At 37.1% G+C, this 21,039-nt stretch overlaps 2 protein-coding genes across 3 annotated transcripts in view; one reads left to right on the forward strand and one right to left on the reverse strand.

The window, feature by feature from the left end:
- The window catches only part of RUBCNL (rubicon like autophagy enhancer), a 147,865-nt gene that overhangs the window by 92,462 nt on the left and 34,364 nt on the right, over nt 1–21,039 (forward strand). Inside the window, exons 14-16 of one of the 2 annotated variants that reach the window (XR_005201460.1) lie at nt 6,327–6,446; nt 10,469–10,614; nt 12,579–12,722. Coding sequence is in view for 1 of the 2 variants with exons in the window: in XM_037741121.1 (XP_037597049.1) it covers nt 6,327–6,346 (20 nt within the window). In the remaining variant the exon portion in view is untranslated. Of the gene's footprint in view, nt 1–6,326; nt 7,922–10,468; nt 10,615–12,578; nt 12,723–21,039 lie in introns of those variants that run through there. The other variant, XM_037741121.1, reaches the window with a different exon arrangement.
- Nucleotides 10,626–21,039, reverse strand: part of LRRC63 (leucine rich repeat containing 63) — a 64,559-nt gene continuing 54,145 nt past the window's right edge. The window contains exons 8-9 of the mRNA XM_017535991.2: nt 17,780–18,019; nt 10,626–12,701 (exon numbers count right to left, since the gene is read on the reverse strand). Of these exons, the coding sequence (XP_017391480.1) occupies nt 12,488–12,701; nt 17,780–18,019 (454 nt within the window). The 3' untranslated portion in view covers nt 10,626–12,487. The remainder of the gene's footprint in view (nt 12,702–17,779; nt 18,020–21,039) is intronic.

Here is a 21,039-nt window from a genome sequence, read left to right on the forward strand (position 1 = left end):
TTTTTAGTAAGTAGGACCTGAAGAGGGGTGAGGCATGGGAGGCAGAATGGAATAACTTGGTCCCTTCTCCTGGCCCTTTATACCAAAGACCGGTTCTCTCCCTGCCTTTGCACAGAATGTCTGGTAGATCCCAATGCTCCACCTGCTTTTTTGTAAGAGCAGTATCATTACAGCAACAAAGTGTCCAGTCCAGTGTAATCACACTCCAAGCTCTGAAGCAAGTGAGACCAGTATTGAGTTGGACAAGAGGCCTAGAGTGGGGTAGAAGTGATCAGCATCATCTGTCACCTCCCAACCCCCAGTCCCACCTTGGTCTCCCATTGGCTGGCTGTAGTTTCTGACCCTTTCAGGGTGGTGTTCCAAGGGCAAAGGAGATTAGGAGAAACTGGCGCAGTCTTGTGTCCTGATCTGGCATTGTGTCGTTTGGGTTTGGTGGATGCTCAAGGCTGATTGTCTCTGGACAGCTTTGTGGGTTTCTTGAAGAGTCTCCCAAAGTCACCACCAGGAATCTCCCACTGCAGCTCCCACCATCCTGGTGGTGCTTCCTTCAATTGCCGCTTTCCATTCCCTCCCTTAAGCCCTGCACCTCCAGCAGTAGATCCCCCTGTGTGGCTCAATCTCCAAGCAGAGCTCCTAAAGAGAACCCTTTCAACATGACCCAAGGCCTGATCCTCCCTCTGGTCCACCTGACTCAAGGGAAAGCTGACACGTACTTGCCTCTGTCTGGAGTCTTGTTGCTTGTGCCTAAGCTGACCTGGGTCTGTTCTCTCTACTTGGCCATCTTAGGCCAATAGTCACAATCTCTTTCCTTTCGATTTCTGTGTATGTCCTGTGCCATTGTCACGTCCCTGAGTTCCAGGGAACACATTAAAAACTCATCAGGCAGGCCTTTGAAGTCTCTCCCACTTGGCTTAGGGCAAGGGGAAGCAACCATGGTGATTCCTGGAGCTTCAGTTCTGCAACTGTTCTCTCTAAAGAAATTCTTCTGTCTGCCTCCTCAGGTCTTGGTGGACCTCCCACACACCTCTTATGTGTTTTCCAGGTTGCCGGAATACAGACACACACACACACACACACACACACACGCACACAGACACACACACATATATATGACTAACTCACAAAACTAGTTTTAACCACCTTCTTAACAAGTTCTTTAAAACTTATCATTTGGGAAACTTATAATCTTATTTTAAGCATTTGGCCCTTAACTAAAATGGAAATAACTCGAATCCTATTTTAGGATCCTTTTCTAGTTGCTAACCATTACCAAATAAGAGCTTAGTAACCTAAAAAGAGGTGAGATAAAATGCACTTGTAAGCACTAGCGTGTAAACAAAGAGAAACTTAGTCTGACAGGTCATATTGATAAAGTTTCAGAGGCACATCAGGGCCTAGCAAGCAAGAGTGTCAGGATTGATTAGTAATGTCTGCTGTGAGCTGGGGAATATGATGATACCTGGTTAGAAATTTGCCATCCCAGTAGATGCTGGGAGACTCAACAACAAATTGGATTTTGCATGCAGCTCCCGGGTTTTCCTGGTTTGCTGATTGATAAGACTTTTTTTTAAAAAGAGGTATGCAGAGATATAAAAAGAAAATATAAGTTGACCAGAAATGGTTGATGTCTTCCTGGCGAGTAGGTCATATACACCCGTGTCTGGTGAGGTGAGAGAGCCCAGGCCCCTGCCCCACCCCACAAGTGAGATCACAAATCAGTTTTCTTCAGTTTTTCCCAGACTTACACGGAAATCTGACTGAAAGCAGGTTTAGAAGATAGCCAAGAGCCACTTGAAGGGAAAAAGGAGTGAGTTAACAACAGATTCTCCAGTAGGGGGAGTCTAACTCTTTGCTGGTGTCATTGATTAGTTTTCTAAAGCAGTATCTGTTAGGATTAGATTTGGCAGGAGAAAACAGAGACCCGAAATATCAGTGACTAAAACAAGATAAAAATCATTTCTCTCCATGTACAAGATAGGGAATACCAGGTCTGATACTGTGGCTCTATGATGCCAGCAGGGACATAGGCCTCTACTCTCTACTCTTTATTCTCAAGGTCACCTTGTGGTGAAAATGACTGCTGGAACCCCAGTCATCCTGTCTGCGTTCTATGCTGGAAGAAACAGTGATGACCAAAGGGTAAGAAAGATCCTCTCTCCAATCAGTCACCTCCCTTTCAACAGCCTTCCTGGAGTCTTATCCAACACTTTCACTCACGTTATTGGCCACAGTATAGTGGACAGATATAGCTACGAGGGAGCCTGGGGAAAGTAGGAGCTTCTACTGGGCGGCAATCGTGCCTATCCAAAAACTGGGACTCTGCTCCTAAGGCGGAAAGAGAGACAGAAAATGCCATGGGTAATCAGTCTTTTGCACCACACAGGTAGTACTAGAAAAACAATGGCTTTAAAACTTCTCCCCTCTCTCAGTATATGAAAGTGCTTTGCAAAATCATGAACTGTATAGACAAGGTAATTTGGTTTATACTGGGATGTAAGAGTTTGAAGTAATGCAAAGACAGCATACTATTTGATGAGAGATTAAGTGAGCAAATTAGGAGTATTCAAATCAGAATGTCTTTTTCTCCCAACAAACAATTGTATATCTGAATTAATTTTTAAAAAAAAACAAGAATGCATAGTCTGGCATCTCTTCTGAGTCTGACATAAATCAGAATATTATAAATGGTGAAATCATTTACACAACATTATTATTGGAGTCACTTTCTGATTTTGAGAATTTATTCAGCTAAATAAATCTATAGAAAGTTCCCACTCTGTGCAAAGCACTGTTCCAGGAAATACTTAAAATTAGCAAACCAAATAGCATATTCTACTTCATAAAAGGAAAAAGGTATAATCCATTAGAGTGTGCATTCTATGAGGATAGAAAATTCCGTCTGTTTCATTCATCATCACAACTGAAATGTAGAAGATAGTATTTGGCATGGAATAGGAATCTATTTCTTAACTGACTGAATGAATGAATCCAAAAAATACTGATCTGCCACTTACTCTCAAAAATAAAAGTATCCTGGGAAAAAATAAATCAGCTTGAAAGTATGTGTATGTCTGGTTTTAGAAAATGGATGCGTTTCTGAAGAATAATACATTAAATCATATTTAGAGCTAACAGTTTAAAAGTGTCATATAAAGATTCATTTTCTAGAACAAATAATCATTTTATAAAGAGAATAATTAGCTTTGTTTACTTGACAAATACAGATTTTTAAATATATGGCATATTTGTATAAGGTGGCGTAAAGTCCACTTTAGTACTCAGAAGAGAACAGAACATGAATTAAAACTAACACATCGTTTTGTAATATTAGTCCTATAAAAGTATTTTTTTCTATAAAAAATTTATAGGCTTTGTGAATTGATGAGTGAACTAAAGCTTTTTTAAAAAAATTTCTTCCTCCATAAGATGCAAATTAAGCAAATAGTTCTAGAAACTCCCCTTTCTCCCTCATGCTCAACATCCAATCTGCCAATTTGATATTCTAAACATTAAAAACAATTTTCCTCCACACCACTACTACTGCCATGCCTGGCTGGAAACCTTAGCATTTTCTCTGAATTTCCTCTGTATACCTACCAGACTAATCTATTCAGAATACACATTAGATTATATTATTCCTCAGTTAAAACCTTTCCATGACTCCTTAACAGCTAATAACAGTCCTTACATGGCCTGTGAGAGCCTTGTGACCTGGCCCTGTTTATTTTGCTAGTATTATCTCCCATATATCTGTCATGCGTTTTACAACAGCAAGATTGGTTTAACTAATGCTCCCTCAGAAAGTGAATCCCCCGAGTCGGCTCTGTGCTGCTTCACTGTGCTTCCGTGGCATGCCGGGCACACCTCTGTCATAGAAATTCCACATTACACTTTATGCAAAGGATTTAGCATGGGCATCAGGCATCTAGTAGGTGCTCAATAAATCACTGATGAATTGAACCAAGTTTTAACAATTGTGATCCCCAGAGAACAATAGTTTGGAAGTTTTATCCAATAGTTAATATAGTTGTTATTTTCTTCCACTACAAAGCAACAAATCTCCACATCTCCCAGAGCTATGCAGCAAAAGAACACTTTGAACCATTTGGCCTCACTGTACAGATGTCCTCCTATAACTGTTTTCTGATCAAACACACAGCATTTCTTATTGGTGAAAAAATAGGACTTCCTAATATATCCTATTAGGAAATATTAAAAGAGTGGCTAGGTAGTCAAAATGAGTTGGCACTCTTGGTTTGTGGATATATGGATTTCTGAGCTTAATTACATTTGGAACATTTGCATTGCTTGCTAGCTAAAGGAATCCCATTTAAAGATTAGAAGTGCTGAACTAAGCACAACCTGGAGAAAGTAAAAAGAAGAATCAATTTTTGTCATTAGTCTACCTCCCGTCTCTCCCCTAAATGTAATGAAAACAACAAATGAAAAATCAGAGATCCTCAACTGACATTCAATCATTTGAAAAGGTCATTGTGTTTATCATTTAAAAGAAACTGGGTAAATGCATGTTTAAAATCTATTTTAGGAAAACGAACAATGATGTCCTTGAAGGCAGCCATCATCGTACAGGAGAAAGGAGAATGGGCTGGGCAGACACAAGTTCTGACATTAACAATGAGAGCTACCCTTTCCTGAGTCCCTACAGTGTGCCAAAATCCTGCATCAGGTGCTTTGTAAGTCCTGTGCTTTGTAAGCCCGACCTGTTGTATGGAGGCTTTTCAACTGGGTGTTAACCCATACTCCTGGGAAGGCGGGGGAGAGAGAATTTTGGGAGGGACCAAGCATCAGTAGAGGAGGTGACTGGTTTAGAGAGAGGATATTCAACAACATAACAGAAGGGACCGCATCTTGCCCTCCTGAGTAAGCAAACTCCAGGGCCTCAGCAGCTGTCCTGAGCCTGCCGGAAGCCAGGCTCTTGGGTGGCGCCACCACGAGCCCTTATTGCTGCTGCACCAGCCTGGCTGCCTTGGTTGAGGATTGGTCTTTCCCCATCCCTAACCCCTGCCCCTGCTGTCTCTGGCTGACAGTGACACCAGGTAACATCTTTAAATCATCACTCATGGTTGCTTGGTGCTGGCAGTTTATGGGAGTCAGATTATCAGGGTAGAGGCTCAGGCTGCATGAAGTCAAATATGTGAAAGTAAAGCACTGCCTTGGTGGGCAGGTTATGTTTAAACAGTGATACCGGTAAGCTATTTATTTCTTTATTTCTTTTTTCTTTTTTTTTGAGGCAGGGTCTCCTCTGTTGTGCAATCTTGGCTCACTGCAACCTCTGCCTCCTGGGTTCAAGCAATCCTCCCACTTTGCCTCCTGAGTAGCTGGGCCCATAGGCACGCACCACCATGCCCAGCTAATTCTTGTATTTTTTGTAGAGATGGGGTTTCTCCATGTTGCCCGGGCTGGTCTCAAACTCCTAGGCTCAATCAATCCACCCACCTTGGCCTCCCACAGTGTTGGGATTACAGACATGGCCACAATACCTGACCAACCAGCTACTTCTTGAGTGCCTGCTACCCAGAGGATATTCAATATCCCTTGTGAGGTACACAAGTTATTACACAATCCTTAGACTCCAAACACAAAATGATAGTCCCTATTGAAGGGGGCTCAGAACACCCTGCCCTTCCTTCTCATCCTTGCTTTCACCACAGTCAGCTGAGAATGCCCCCTCCACACAGCACTCTGATAATGGACAAGGGGACAGAAAGCAGGCAGAGGTGGCATCCAGTTTGTCAGAACAAGGCAGAGTATTGCATGGAGATATATTGGGTAAAACTCGGAGCTTGGAAGTTATACTTTTTGAGTAAATGCATAAGCATAATATCCAAATAAGATCCAGACAAAAACTGCAGACTGTATTGTTTTTACCACAAAAAAATATGGATCATAGAGAAGTGAATTCCCCAATGACTGAATTATCATGATCACGATCATTACATTAGTGAAGCTACACAGTACGTTACCAGATGGGCGACTCTAACCTGTGGGCCTCTCAGCTCTCTTCAAACTAAATCAATCCTCACCAAAATCAAAAGCAGTTTACTTGGTGTGGGAAAGGGAGATAATACAAAATCATTTTAAAGAGTATAATAATTCTTGTAGAAAAACAAAGGTACAAGAATAGCTAAAAAGTTTTACATAAGGATAGCAATGAGTTGGAACTTGATAAATCAGGTACTCTGAGGCTTGGTTTTGGTTAAAATAATTTAAACATTGGCATTACATAGAGAAGTTAATGAAACAGAATAGAAAGTGGTGGAATAAAATGGCCTAACCATGTAAGAATTTAGTGTATCGTAAAACAGCATTTCAGATCAGTGGGTGAAGATTGAGCAGACAACGGCTAAAGGTACAACTTCCCAGAATTCTAGGAGGACCTGAATTTTGGAACCACACATCGCTTGCCATACTGAGGTAATTCTGAGGTGAGTCAAAGACTAATTCTGAGGTGAATCAAAGATAAAAATGTAAAATAAGTAAGGTTTAGGCCAATATGTGATTTGGGGATTGAAGAAGGACTTAATAAGCTTAGCAATAATGAGAAAAACAAAAAATAGATAGATTTTATAATCTAAAATTTACATTTTCTTTACTTCAGGAAATCTCACTTCAAAAAGACAGACAATAAACAGAAAAATATTTTCACCACAAATGACAGAAAATTAATATTCTCTCTCTCTTCCTCTCTCTATAAGCTGTTACACATCAACAAGATGAACAAACATACCAACAGAAACCTGAGAAAAAGATGTAAAGGGAAAAATCATAAAAGATAATAGGATCATGACTATTTAACATGGAACCCAAATCAACTTTATTATTAATAAAAAAAATTAGTCACGTCTAATTGGCAATGAATATATTACTTAATATCAGTAATGTGGGCTTAGGCAAAAAGGGCATATTATACAGTACTGGTAAAAAGGTAAACTGATATGAAGAATAATTTCATCATAAAAAATTTCTATCAAAATCGAATGAAAATGGGTAATTTTGGCAATGATTTAGCTTTAGAAATTTTCTTTATCAAATTGTTTATAATAGAAAAAAATGAAAGTAATATGCTTAGTGAATATTAGATAAGTAAATTGGAGCACTTCCATGATGACATATCAACATTGGAATATAACAACAGAAAGGTATTTGTGATATATGGTTGATGAGAGAAAAATAGAAAGCGTCACCATTATATGATCCCATTAAAAGTTAAAATGTTTTTAATTTTCACAAGAGTAATACACACTTATATTAAAAATTCAGTCAAAAGTTCATCTAGCCAAAAGCAAAGGACCCTATCATCAGACACTAGATTATGTTTCCCAGACATAACCATGAAATTCATTGTTTATCATTCAGGTGGCTTCTTTCAACCCTTTTCTTTGCATATGCAGACACTTGTATGCACACAAACTCACTGTTGCAGGATGACTTTGCAATTCTCTTGAGTACTGTACAGACAATTTCCATTATTCCTATTTCCCCTACATGTCTTAACTGAGCAAAGCACACTTCGCACTAGGAGTGAGAAAAAGATAGAAAAAATAAAGAATGAAAGAAACAAGAGGAGGGCAGGAGGGAGGCTGGAAAGAGAAGGAATGGAAGGCAAGCAAGTCAAGGAACAGGAAGGATAAAAAAGAGCCTGGTTATTGAGATGTTTACAACAATGATCAAGCAAACCTAGAAACAGAAATGTTCACTCATGTCTCTTCTTTCTCTGGTGCTCCAGGAGTTTTGGAAATTACAGATAATGTGGGGCTTACAGTGATTACCAAGTGACTTACACTGGTTTATAGTTGAATTTTTAACCAGTCCTGCCGCTGGGCATGGTGGTTTAAGCCTGTAATTCCAACACTTTGGGAGGCCAGGCAGCAGGGTCTCTTGAGCCCAGGAGTTTAAGACCAGCTTGGGCAATATATGAGACCCTATCTCTACAAAAAATATAAAAATTATCTGGGTGTGGTGGTGCCTGCCTGTAGTCCCAGCTACTCTGGAGACTGAGGTGGGAGGATCCTTGAGCCCAAGAGGCCAAGGCTGTGGTGAGCTGAGATCGTGCCCCTAACTCCAGCCTGGGTGATAGAGCGAGACCTGTCTGAAAAAAACAAAAAGCAGTCCTGCATTCTTCAGTATTTTTTTATAGATGGGATCTCCAATGATGATGATGTGCAGCTGAGCCCAGTGAGAAGACAATGAGATATGTTACACCAAACCTGTCTCTCTTTTGAATCAACACTTTGATGTGAGCACTCTGACCTCTGGAGAACAGTGACTCTCAATTTTAGGGAGCATTAAAGTCACCTGGAGAGGTAGTAATTAAGATTCCTGGATAGAATCCCCAGAGATTTTGATTTAGTAGGAGGTAGGTCTGAGAATCCCCATTTTTAACATGTGTACGAATGATGCTAATGCTGTTCTTAAATTAATAATGTAAAAAAAAAAAGCCCCACTGGAACAAGGAAGATTCTTCTATATACAGCTGCATGCTTATAGGTACTTAATGTTTAAGTAATTGCAAGAAGCTGGTTAAGAATATTTGGGCATCTGAAGGAAATTAATATGAAATAGACTTTTCACTCTTAAATCTTTTTTGGGCTGGGTAAAGTATACTAGTATTACCTATTTAAAAAGCAAATAAATACATATGTTTTCCAACTCCCAATTAAATATAAATGAACATACTTTTTGACCCAGCAATTTACTTCTAGGGAAATATACCACAGATATTTGTAAACATGTGCAAAGGACAAACTTATTCATCACAACATTTTTTTCCCAAGCAATAGGTTAAAAAGATAAAAGTCCATCAAGTAGTGAACTAGTGAAATAAACTACATGTTGCTCAGTAGAATAATATGCAACATATAGAAAGAATATAAACTAATAATGTACTGACGTGGAATAACCTCTATGACATAATTCGAATGGAAAGGTGCAGAAAGGAGTATATATTATGCTAATATTATACAGATAAGGTAGAAATATTTTTATATGTTAGCATACATATTCATAAGCTATCCTGGAATACAATATGATTGATATCGCTGGTTGTCTCTGAGAAGGGAAAGGGATGCCAGGCATCTGGGTTAAAGAATTTTTATCCTATACCCTCTTGTACCTTTTGAGTTATGTGATTATGTTACCTAGTAAATATTTTTCAAAAACTACTTGGTAGATATCTTTCCATTTAAGGAAACACAGTTATCTAATTTTTAAATGACTGAACTGATAATGCCTTGTATTTACTAGATTTAACTAATTCCCTATTGATGAGCTCTTAGAATGCTTCTAGTTTTTCACTATTGTAAATATCCTTGGGGTAAATATACTTGAATACATTTTTAGACATATGTGCAAATACCTTTTAGCAGAAAATTATTAGACTTATTATGGTAAAAAATAAATTTTGATTGTTATAGCTATGCAAATATTAAGCTCATCTTTTTGTTGTTATTGTTACTTGTAACAGCTTATTGCATGTTAGGAAGTTCAAGAATTTTAGCTGCCCAAAACACTTTTTCTTCCCCTAATTTTCAGTTCCAGAAATTCTTCTTTCTTGTGGAGAATATCATTAGCATGTTTTGAGAGGGCCTAACTCTGCCTTACCTAGTTCCAAAGATGGGCATGTGACCCAGGCCTGGCCAGGGTAAACAAATCATGCTCTAATGATTTGTTTGTATTTGGATTGGTGACCCAGGCTGAGCCAATGAAAATCATCCCTAATGTATTTTACAGTAACAGTTGGGGTAGATAGTGTGTTTTCCTTTGAGGTTCCTGAGATTCTTGTATATGAGCCTGGAATGATTAGTGGCCATCCATATTACCTGGATATGAGACTTTTTTTAAAAAAAGTATTGGTAACAGATAGATGATAAAGTGAGCTAGATTAGATAGAAAAATAGATAATGCCTTGATGACACAGTTTGAGGTCCTCAATGAGTTGTGCCAGATGTATACATACATCCACAACATATGTATATTTGTTGAAAACTTCATTCTTTGCTGGTCATATATACTATATTTTCCCCAGTGTTCTGCTTGTCTTTATTTTTCGTTATTTTTGCTATACATTTTAAACATTTTTTTTACATGATAAATTTGTTCATCTTCTTTAAGGTTTCATTTCCAGCTTAAAAAAAACTTTCTAAATCGATTTTTTAAAGACCGTAAGTATTATTTTTGTATTTTTAACTTTATGTCTAAAATTGGAAATTAACCTTTGGTGTGCTGTGAGGAAGATAATCCCATTTTTTTAAAAAAGAGTAATACAGTATATAAATGTGTGTATACACACATACACATGTTGAAATAATTATCTCTGGCTTTCATTGGGTGGTGGTATAGCCAAGTACCCCATTTTTAAAAGGAAAACATGATGTTTTTTTTTCCTTTACCCCACTTCCTACTTAGCTCTTTAGGAATGCAATTGTAACCTTTACCTTCTCTCCATCAGGTGCAGCAAGTTTATCTGTTTACTTAGAAGTTCCAGAGACTAAAACGTGAAGCAAATCAGGCCCATCTGGAACTCTCAGACACCAGGAGACTGCCTGAATTTACAAGGTAGCTGCCTGCCGAGGCACCAGCCAGACTACCTGATAGGTAAGACCTCTGAACCAAGTCACACAGACCCTGCACCTCTTCCCCTATCACCTCTTAAAAAGCCCTTGTCTTCTGCCCTGAAGGCTGAAGTGGTATCTAAAGGCAGGAGTCTGTACTACTTCCCCTCAGGTAGCTCTTGAATAAAGTCACTTTCCACCAAACCTTGCTCTTGTTATTCAGACTCTGTAAGCAGTGGATTACTGAGTTATAGCAGCATTACAAGGAGGATTTTGATTTCTTCTTAGGTTTAGTTGTATTTTCTAATATTTCTATAATAAATATGTCTTACTTTCATTCAAAAATACTGTAAGTTACTTTTTTTGGAAGATCTGTAAAAGATCCCTCAGATTCAAGGTTTATACTAAGCATGAAGAGATTGGGTTCTAAGTATATTTCATATTTGTCCAAGTATCTAGGTTTATTTGTTTTGAAATGTCTCTCAGAATTTGTCATTTCCCTTGAAAGCTATTTTTTTATTTCCTATGTCAATGTAAAACTACTCAGTTAAACCCAAACCCAACATGTTTTGAATAAATAAACATTCTTCTTTCCCCAAGAAATATTTGAGGAACAAGTGTGAGTATTAATAAGCTATATGCCACGGGGAGTTAGAATTATTTTTTCATCTTGTTTTCTGAGTGTATTACATTTTAATGAATTAACTTACCATACTATAAATATACCTTTCTGTATTACATGTGTAATATGGTAGTTACTTCTTTCATTATAAATAATTTTAATCTTGTGCTGGAGAATACAGTGTATACTTCTCAAGCTCAGCAAAGTTCACCTGGTTCTGCTTAAAAATGAAACAGAGTCTCAAGGAAAAGTGTGTAAGCATCACAATTTATTGAAATCAATAGTCAGAAAAATTATTTTGCCTGATTTATCTTTATTTAAATGATATCACAAAATGATACACACAAACATGACATAATGTATATTTTCTGACATTCTCTAAAGATAGCTGTGTAATTTTAAATCATTTCATATCACCAAATTTAACTGGCAATGATATTTGAGATTTGAGTGAACTGCATGTAAAAGTTACATTAAACAATTCTATGCCATTCTAAAGTTGTTTGTATATCAAAATGATCTTTTATCTTTCTCTTACCAAATGTTAATTCTTAAAGCAAGTTTTACTGTATGCATATGCTGCTTTGCAATGTTATTTTGTAAGTTGTACTTTATTTTCCTGTCAGGCTATCACTGTAGGCCTTGGTAGACACTGGTGCTAGCCTATGGAAGCAGGCAAATGTCCAGTTTCTCTGCTTTAGGAAATGAAGTTCAAGGTAACAATTAAAGACTGTACCAGTTCTCTAAAAACTTGGGAAATTAATTCAAACAAATAAATGGGGATAGAATTAATATTTTATTCCCCAAAACAACCTACAATTGAGATGGTAGGCACTGGACAGATTCCCACAGAAATGCACAAGCATTGAGAACGTGGATGTATGACCTTGCAGCTGTATGCAGCACAAACCCCACTGAGGACTCTGCAGTGCTATCTCATCACTTAGTATGGATGCATGAAGAGGCCAGTTAGATATAATCCATTTTGCAAAGGATTTTAACATTTTTCCTTTTATAGTAAACAGGTTCTGAAATTTTCCAGATCTCTATTTAAATCTAAAGGCTTTACTAATCCTCCTTGAGTAATTATTCTGCAACAATTACCTAACAATCACAAACTTTCATAAGGAGCTAGAATTACAAAGAGAATTCATATGAGAAGACACATGTCTTCCAAACAACCTGTACTTTCAAAGAGATGGATTATTATATGTAGATATATATGTAGTAAAAGCCAGTAAAGTTCATATATATGTGTAAATATATATATGTATATATATGATAAATCATTGTACTACAATTCTTTTGACAACTCCACATCCAGTGCTATTTTTCTACTAGGACTACCCTCTAAAACAAAACTACTTTCCTTTATTATTCTATAGCAGGAAGAAGAACAGACATAAAACATAACAGGAAGCTGTGTTGCTCCAAAAATATCACAGGATCGAATGACACGAAAACCTTCACCAAACTTGGGACCATGACACCATTCACACTTGGAGGTGCTGAAATGGAGGAAACAGCAAGTAAATATTTAATAAATTTTTATTAAAGATTCTGTGCTATGCAGGACTCCAAATAGTATAAAATATGGCCCTTATCTTCATTAACAGCTAAATGAGTGCTATCCATTAAGTGATTGACTAAATGCTAAAAGAGCTAAACAGTAAAGTAGATATATGTATAATACAATCCTAGCTTTTTAAAACAAAAAAGTATATATGCATAACAAGAAAAGACTCTAATGATGGATCCCTATTTGAAAATAGTTATTCTTGGGAAATGTGATCACAGGGAATTTTACATTTCTTTACAATATGTTTCTTTATTTTCTAATTCTTAATAATAAACGTATTATTTTTATGTTACAAACTAAATACATTATTTTTAAAAATAAAGATATCATCATAACCCAGTATAGAATTAGAGTCCATAATGTATTTTTCAATGGTTAGAAATCAGTTAAAAAATATTAATCCATTAGTTCATGAATAGACTATTCACAGAAGAAAAAAATGATTGTCAAGAGAACATGGGTAAAACTTCTCAATCTCCCTAGTAATTGGGGAATACAAAATAAAACAGCAAAGAATTACTATTTCACAATCATCAGATGGGCTTAATGTAAAAGTCTGACAAAAAAAGTTTGGTGAGGATGAGAATCATTAAGGATTCTCATACTTTCTTAGTGGAGTATAAATGAGTGTAATCACTTTGGAGAATGATATAGCAGTTTTTACTTAAATTGAAGATGTGCATACTCTGTACCTAGATAAACTTGCATGTTTGCATAAGGAGATGTTTTTAAATGTCCATTGCAGACTTCACCATATTAATGAAATATTGGAAACAATCCATATGTTCATCAGTAAGGGAAATGATAAACAAATTATGAAACACTCATTGCAAGAAGAATGATTCAGAAGTTAAATGATGATCTAGAGCTATATAAATCAATATTGATAAATCTAAAACAATAATGTTGAACATAAAAAACAGATTGCAGAAGAAAATACTGTGTGATATTTAAATATTTATATAAACTATAAAACATGAAAAATAATACTATGTATTTGTCAGAATTTTTAATAACAGTAATCAGTGTTCTAGTCGTCCATGCATACTAACTGGGTGTCCTATAATTCAATCAATTTTTGACACTATCTACCCAGAGTTAGCATCAGACTTCACAGGTTAAGGGCGCAGTCCCACAGGACTGCCCTCACTTCAGACACCAGGGCTAGTATTGGATCCCTGTAACAAAAAACAACAAAAGAAAAAATAGATAAATTGTACTTCATAAAAATGTAAAACTTTTAAGCATCAAAGGACACTGTCAACAATGTGATGAGGCAACAAGCAGAATGGGATAAAATATTTGCAAAATATATATCTGATAAGGAATTAATATTCAGAATATAAAAAACTCCTATAACTCAACAACAAAAAACAGAAAAAAAAATTTTTAATGGGCAAATGTCTTAAATGTACATTTCTCCAAGACATACAAAAGGCTGATAAGCACTTAAAAAGAAGCTCAGCATCACTAACCATTAGGGAAATGCAAATCAAAATGATAGTGGGATACCATAGCTCATTGCAGCCTCAAAATCCTGGACTCAAGTTATCCTCTTGCTCCAGCCTCCTGAAAAGCTAAAACTAGAGAGGTGCATGCCACCACATCAGATAACTTTAAAATATTTTTCATACTAGCTGTGTTGCCTAGTCTGATCACAAACTCCTGGCCTCAAGTGATCCTTTTGCCTCAGCCTCCCAAAGTGCTGGGATTACAAGGCATGAACCACTGCCCAGCCAGAATGAGTTATTTTTAGTAAAGATAAGTTCCAAGTATTAGTTACTGTCAAGGCTTCATAGTTTAGTGGAAGTGAGTAGTAATTTTGAAAGTTTAGTTTATATTTCTAATTAAACATTGTCTTCAATAAATGGTGCTGGAAAAACTGGATATCCACATGTAGAAGAATAAATTAGATCTGTGTCTTTCACTGTATACAAAATAAACTCAAAATGGATTAATTTCCCCTGTGATTAAACATAAGACTATGTTTAAGTATTCAAACAAACTATAAAACCACTACAAGAAAGCATAGGGGAAATGCTTCAGGACATTGATCTAGGCAAAGATTTTATGGCTAAGACTTTAAAAGCATAAGCGACAAAAATAAAAATAGACAAATGGGACTATCTCAAATTAAAAATCTTCTGCACTGCAAAGGAAAAATCAACAGAATCAACAACCTACAAAATGAAAGTAAATATCTGTAAAGTATTCATCTGACAAGCCACTAATAAATATATGAAGAACTTAATTCAACAGGAAAAAAAAAACACCCAATCTGATTTTAAAATGGTCAAGGAATAAATGGACATTTCAAAAGAAGACATATAATTGGCCAATAAGTATATGAAAAATTTTTTCAACATCACTAATATTTAGGAAAATGCAAATCAAAACCATAATAATATATCTTACCCCAGTTAGAATGGCTATTATCAAAAAGATAAAAAGTAATAAATGCCGGTAAAAATGCACAAAAAAAGCAACTCTTACACACTTTCAGTGGAAGATGTAAATTAGTACAGCCATCAAAATGGAGTATGGAGGTTTCTCAAAAAACGAAAAATAAAACTATCTTACTATCCAGCAATCCCATTACTGGGTATTTATCCAGAGGAAAGGAGAATAGTATATTGAAGAGACATCTGCACGCCATATTTATTCCAGCACTATTCGCAATAGCCAAGATATGGAATTGACTTAAATGTTTATCAACAGATGAATGGATAAAGAAAATGCAGTATATACACACAATGGAATACTATTCAGCTATTAAAAAAAGGATAAAATTTTGTCATTTGTGGCAACAGGGATGACCCTGGAGGACACTATGTTAAGTGAGATAAGTCAGGCACGGAAAGATAAATACTGCATGTTCTCACTCATATATGGAAACTAAAAACAAATTGAGCTCATGGAAGTAGAGAGTAGAATTGTGGTTATTAGAGGCCGGGAAGGGTAAGAGGAAGAGGGGGACAGGAGAGGTTAAAAATGGAAAAAAATCAGAGGTAGATAGGAGTGTTAGTGTATTATAGCGCTGTAGGTGAATATAGTTAACAGTAATCTATTGTGTATTTTCAAAAAGCTAGGAGATTTTAAATGTTCACAACACAAAGAAATGGTAAGTAAAGTGATGGATATACTAAACTGATTATTACATACTATATACATGTATTGAAATATCACTCTGTATGTTATAAATATGCCTAATTATGTGTCAACCAAAAATAAAAATAAAAAAACCAAAAATTTCTAACATTCTCACGCATAAGGAAGTCAAGGTAAAATTTGTGAAACATGAGTCTTCTGATCCCATCCTCAAAAGAGGTGGATTCTCTGTCTGAGGTGATATAACGTGGGTAGAGAGACAGAAAGAGGTAGATAGCTATCAGAAGTTGTACAGGACAAAAAGACGAACATAGCTGCAAATCGACAGGGCAGTCACTGGAGCGACAGCAGTAGCTGAGCTTGGAGTGGCTTTGGTGCAAGTCCACAGCTGAGCTGCAGTCCAAAGAACTTAGCAAAAGTGGGATAGTACTGAAATTTTCAGTAGCTGGAAATTCAGGATTAAAGCCAAGGGTAGACATTGGAGGATGACAGTGGTTGGGGTGACAAATCCCTCCTTCACTGTTCTTATTTTTACTAATATCACAGTCATCTTTGGTAGGTAGCTGGTAATTTTACCTCCATTATTTGTCTTATTGCATTTCCTACCTGCTCATACCCATGCTTATTACTTTGAATCAATCCCTCCTCACCTGTTATGGACACGAGTGTTTTAACTGACCTTCGCCCCAGCCTTCCCCTGCACTAGGCCATCTTTGACCTACTGCCAGGTCTATTTGGACTCAGTGATTCTTAAGGCCTGAAGAAGAAACTTCCAGTGCATTCAGTGATCTCCAAAGGACAGCTAATCCATTTATTTCTTTTCAGCTCACTTCTCAGTACATTTTTTTTTTTTTTTTGGAGACAGAGTCTTGCTCTGTTGCCCATGCTGGAGTCCAGTAGCATGACCTCAGCTCATTATAACCTCTGCCTCCTGGGTTCAAGTGATTCTCCTGTCTCAGCCTCCCAAGTAAATGGGAATACAGGCATGTGCCACCATGCAAGGCTAATTTTTGTATTTTTAGTAGAGACAGGATTTCACCCTGTTGGCCAGGCTGGTCTTGAACTCCTGACCTCAGGTGATCGGCCGCCTCTTCCTCCCAAAGTGTTAGGATTACAGATGTGAGCCACTGCGCCCAACCACCACTACTCTTTTTTTTTTTTTTTTTTTGAGAAGGATTCTGTTTAGGTTTTCTGCCTTTTATTGAGTCAATATTTATAAAGGATATATTCCTGTGAGCCATTTTACTTAGGCATATAGCAAATATTTGTTAAATTAATAACCTAAGCACTGATGATCAATAATTCAGTAAAAATGGTATTATACTATCTGAAGAAAATAAGTGACAAGCCTAAGTGGACTGTAAGGATATGAGAGTTTAAGAACCCCAGTCCTGAGATGAGGCAATGATTCCAATACTGCTCATTGATCCCCAAGGGAGGTTACTCCATGCATACCTGCTTTATTCCTGGTCTCCATGACGTCACAGAGGAGCAAAACACATCCCAGCAGAGTGTGCCTGGAGCCAAATAATTTTTTTGGAAGAATCTACTTCTATGAACTTAGAAATTCATAGAAAAGATTTATTTAACAGCCATGTAGATGACTCACATTTCACACTGGATTTAAGTAACAACTTGAGAATATTATAAAATGAGGCTGGATTCAGACTACGTTTTATACCTGAAGAACTGGCAGGAGCAATTTGAAGAATTGTGTGAATGGTTTTGTGTGTGTCATGGAGTGTGTGTGTGTGTGTGTGTGTGTGTGTGTGTCTGTGACAGAGAGAGAGAGAGAGAGAGAGAGAGAGAGAGAGAGAAACTGTCATCTGAGCCTGTAATGAAGAACATTTAAATGCTTAAAGATATGTTTTGGTTAAAAGGACTTCAGCATTTGCTTACCATTTTAGTAACTTCTGAACTTCTACTGGGATCGTATCATAAAATGTATGTAATTGATTTTTGACAATGAACAAAGAAATAATATGAGTAAGTTGTTGTGGATTATTCAAAGAATTCTCTCTCCAAAAACAAGGATGAGTGAAATTATTCTCAAACTGAATTTTTGTCAGGTTAAGCTCCAAAATTCCATGTGGGAAAAAACTCAGTTCATTTCCATCAACAGTCAGTTTTTCAAGTGATCTGTAAATAAAGGAAACCATAGTTTAAAAGATATTAAAACAATTCATATTAAAGTAAAATCCTGCCTCAATTGTTCTTGAAAATTGGCATCAAACCTAGTAGCAATAAAATACAAGTGTGAATTTATTCCTTTAGAATCAAGAGAATTAATTTATAAAGCAATTGAACCAATACTCAAATGCAAATAAGTGCATTTGAGTGAATAGCACAGTTAAAGCATATATTTTAAAGGATTTTTGCAATATGTCATCACTATGGAAACAGAATTATTCACAAACACAAGACTAATGAATGTCATATTACATAAAATATAGTATAATAATACACAGAACATATTTTTGTAGACAAATTAAACATCAACACATTTTTTCATTCAAGCCCAATCAAAAGAGTGAAATTTATACTATCAAAACATATTATGTGCTATTTTGTGCTTTGACTTTTCAACTGAGTCCTCTGGGTTTTTTCTGTGCCAGTTACTTCTAATAACCCTTATTCTTTATTCAAAGAGAACCAACATTACTGATTTTCTTATTTTCACTTGCCTCAGTGGTATTTTTGTACCATCACTTGTCTCCTTTCTAATTAGTCCTAGAAGCAGATGGAAAAGAGTCTGTTCATGAGGGATCCATAAAAATCAAATCAAAGGCTGGTCCAACTTGTCAAATGCATTAGAGGTAAAAAGGCTGATATACAAACTTTAGGTAACAGACAGCTGAGGGCCTCTAGATTTTCATTTACTGTCTAGTTTCACAACTCATATCCACACAGTGTAACTTGTTTATGACTCCTGCTGATAATATTAAAATGTGATCAACGAGAGTATTTAAAACAATGAGGCTAGGAAGATGGCACCTCAGCTCTCTTCATCCCTCAACCGAGTTTGACTAATTCACCTCTGATGGTCTGAAAAAGGTGAGCAAGACCCTGGGCTCTGCCACAGTCCTGAATGAGAGAGCTGGCATGGGCACCTTTTTCTTCTGCACAAAGCCTAGAGGCCAGCAGCAGAACACCCTGCTATGGTCTGAATGTTTCTGTTTCCCCAAAAATTCGAATGTTGAAATCTTCACCTTAAGTTGATGGTATGTGGAGGTGGGGCCTTTAGGAGGTGACTGGTCAGGACAGGGGCCCTCATGAGTGGGATTAGTACCGTTGTAAAAGAGACTTGAGAGACAGCTCCCCCCTTCTTCCATGTGAGGTTAGAGTGAGAGGATGGCTGTCTATGAGGAACTGGGCCCTCACCAGACACCAGATCTGCTGGGGCCGTGATATTGGACTTCCCAGCCTGTGGAAAATAAATTTCTGTTTTTTGTAGCCACCCAGCCTTGTCATAGTAGCCCAAGCTGACAAATACAAACTCTATGTGGACAATCAGAATGAGTGTGACACAGTCTAGGCAAATACTAGCCATGGTGAGGCTCTTCCTGCCTGAGTTGGTTTACCTTGGAGGACACACCCATTTGGCTTCCTCCTTCCCCTCAATGAATTCTAAGAGAGGTAGGCAGGCTAAACCATCTTTTTTCTTTCTTTTTTTTTTTTTTTTTTGAGATGGAGTCTCACTCTCTTGCCTAGGCTGGAGTGAAATGGCCCCATCTCGGCTCACTGAAACCTCTGCCCCTCAGATTCAAGTGTTTCTCCTGCCTCAGTCTCCCACGTAGCTGGGATTACAGGCACCGGCCACCATGCCAGCTAATTTTTGTATTTTTAGTAGAGATGGGGTTTCTCCATGTTGGCCAGGCTGGTCTTGAACTCCTGACCTCAGGTGATCCACCCACCTCGGCCTCCTAAAGTTTTAGGATTACAGCTGTGAGCCACCGTGCCTGGCCACTAAATCATCTTTAAAGCTAGAATAGTACTGTGTTGAGACTGCTTTGGCAGCTGAGCACTCTGGGGTGCAGAGAAGCTTCCTTCTGGTCCACTACTCACTTTCATAGCATTCTGAGTGGTGTTCTGTGACTGCCGTTGGACTTGCATGAAAGAAAGAGTGGCCAGAAGAGAAAATCACATAGAACACACAGAACAAAGGTCCTGGGACAAGCAACTTCTGTTGATGGATGGATAAAAAATTGGGGTTGGGGGTGGGAAAACAAGATGCAAATATAGCACACACAGATACACAGAGATGTTCTGGAACAAAAATGCATGATTTGTAAAACTAAAAAGTTAAGTGGATGAATGAAAGAAGAACATGGTCTTCATGGAGATCCAAATTAGAGGCAAAGACAAAGTAGAAAAATAATTCAAAACAAACATACAAAAAAATTAAAACCATGAGGAAAAATTTAGGTACCATGGAAAACAGATCTAGGAGGCCTAATATGTAAATAATAGGCATTTTAGGAAAAAAATATGAAACAGATGGAGAAGGAAAGGAAATATTTAAACATATTTTCTTAACCAGAAAAGAGAAGTTTGAGCTGGCTGATTAAAAGAGTTCACCGAATTCCAGGAAAGACAGGTTTAAAAAAAAAAAAAAAAACACTTGTAAGCGTAATCTGATAAAATTCTGAAAGGTCAAAGATTATGGGAGAATCTTAGTCCTTCCAGTTAAGAATAAAAGTCACTTAGGAAGAAAAAAGAATTAAACTGGCATCAGGTGCCTCCCCCGCAACCCTGGAAACTAGAGGAAGACACAATGATGGAGACGACTGTGAAACACGCCAAATGCAAGCTTGTCCTGTCACTCAGGGCATCATTTATTTGTCAGGGTTAAAGAATCAGAGAAAAAATTATCTATGTATGCCATCTGAGGAAAATACTTAAAGAAAAACTCTAAACAGCCAACGAATCAAAAGAGACATCGCCAGGTTCCAGATGAGAGGAAAGGAGCGAAAACAGCTATAAACAATGAATCTTGAAATACATACAGATAAATATAAAAGGAGAATGAACTAAAATGCTTGTAAGACTTAAGTGCTAAGTAAGCATTCTTTAATGAAAAGAGACACGATGCAAAGAAAATACGAATGAGAATCTGAAACAAAAATTTCTAAACTATTTTAGCAAAGCCTAGAGTTAGA

The sequence above is a fragment of the Cebus imitator genome, unplaced genomic scaffold (assembly GCF_001604975.1).
Source record: "Cebus imitator isolate Cc_AM_T3 unplaced genomic scaffold, Cebus_imitator-1.0 Scaffold94, whole genome shotgun sequence".
In the NCBI taxonomy this organism is placed as follows: domain Eukaryota; kingdom Metazoa; phylum Chordata; class Mammalia; order Primates; family Cebidae; genus Cebus; species Cebus imitator.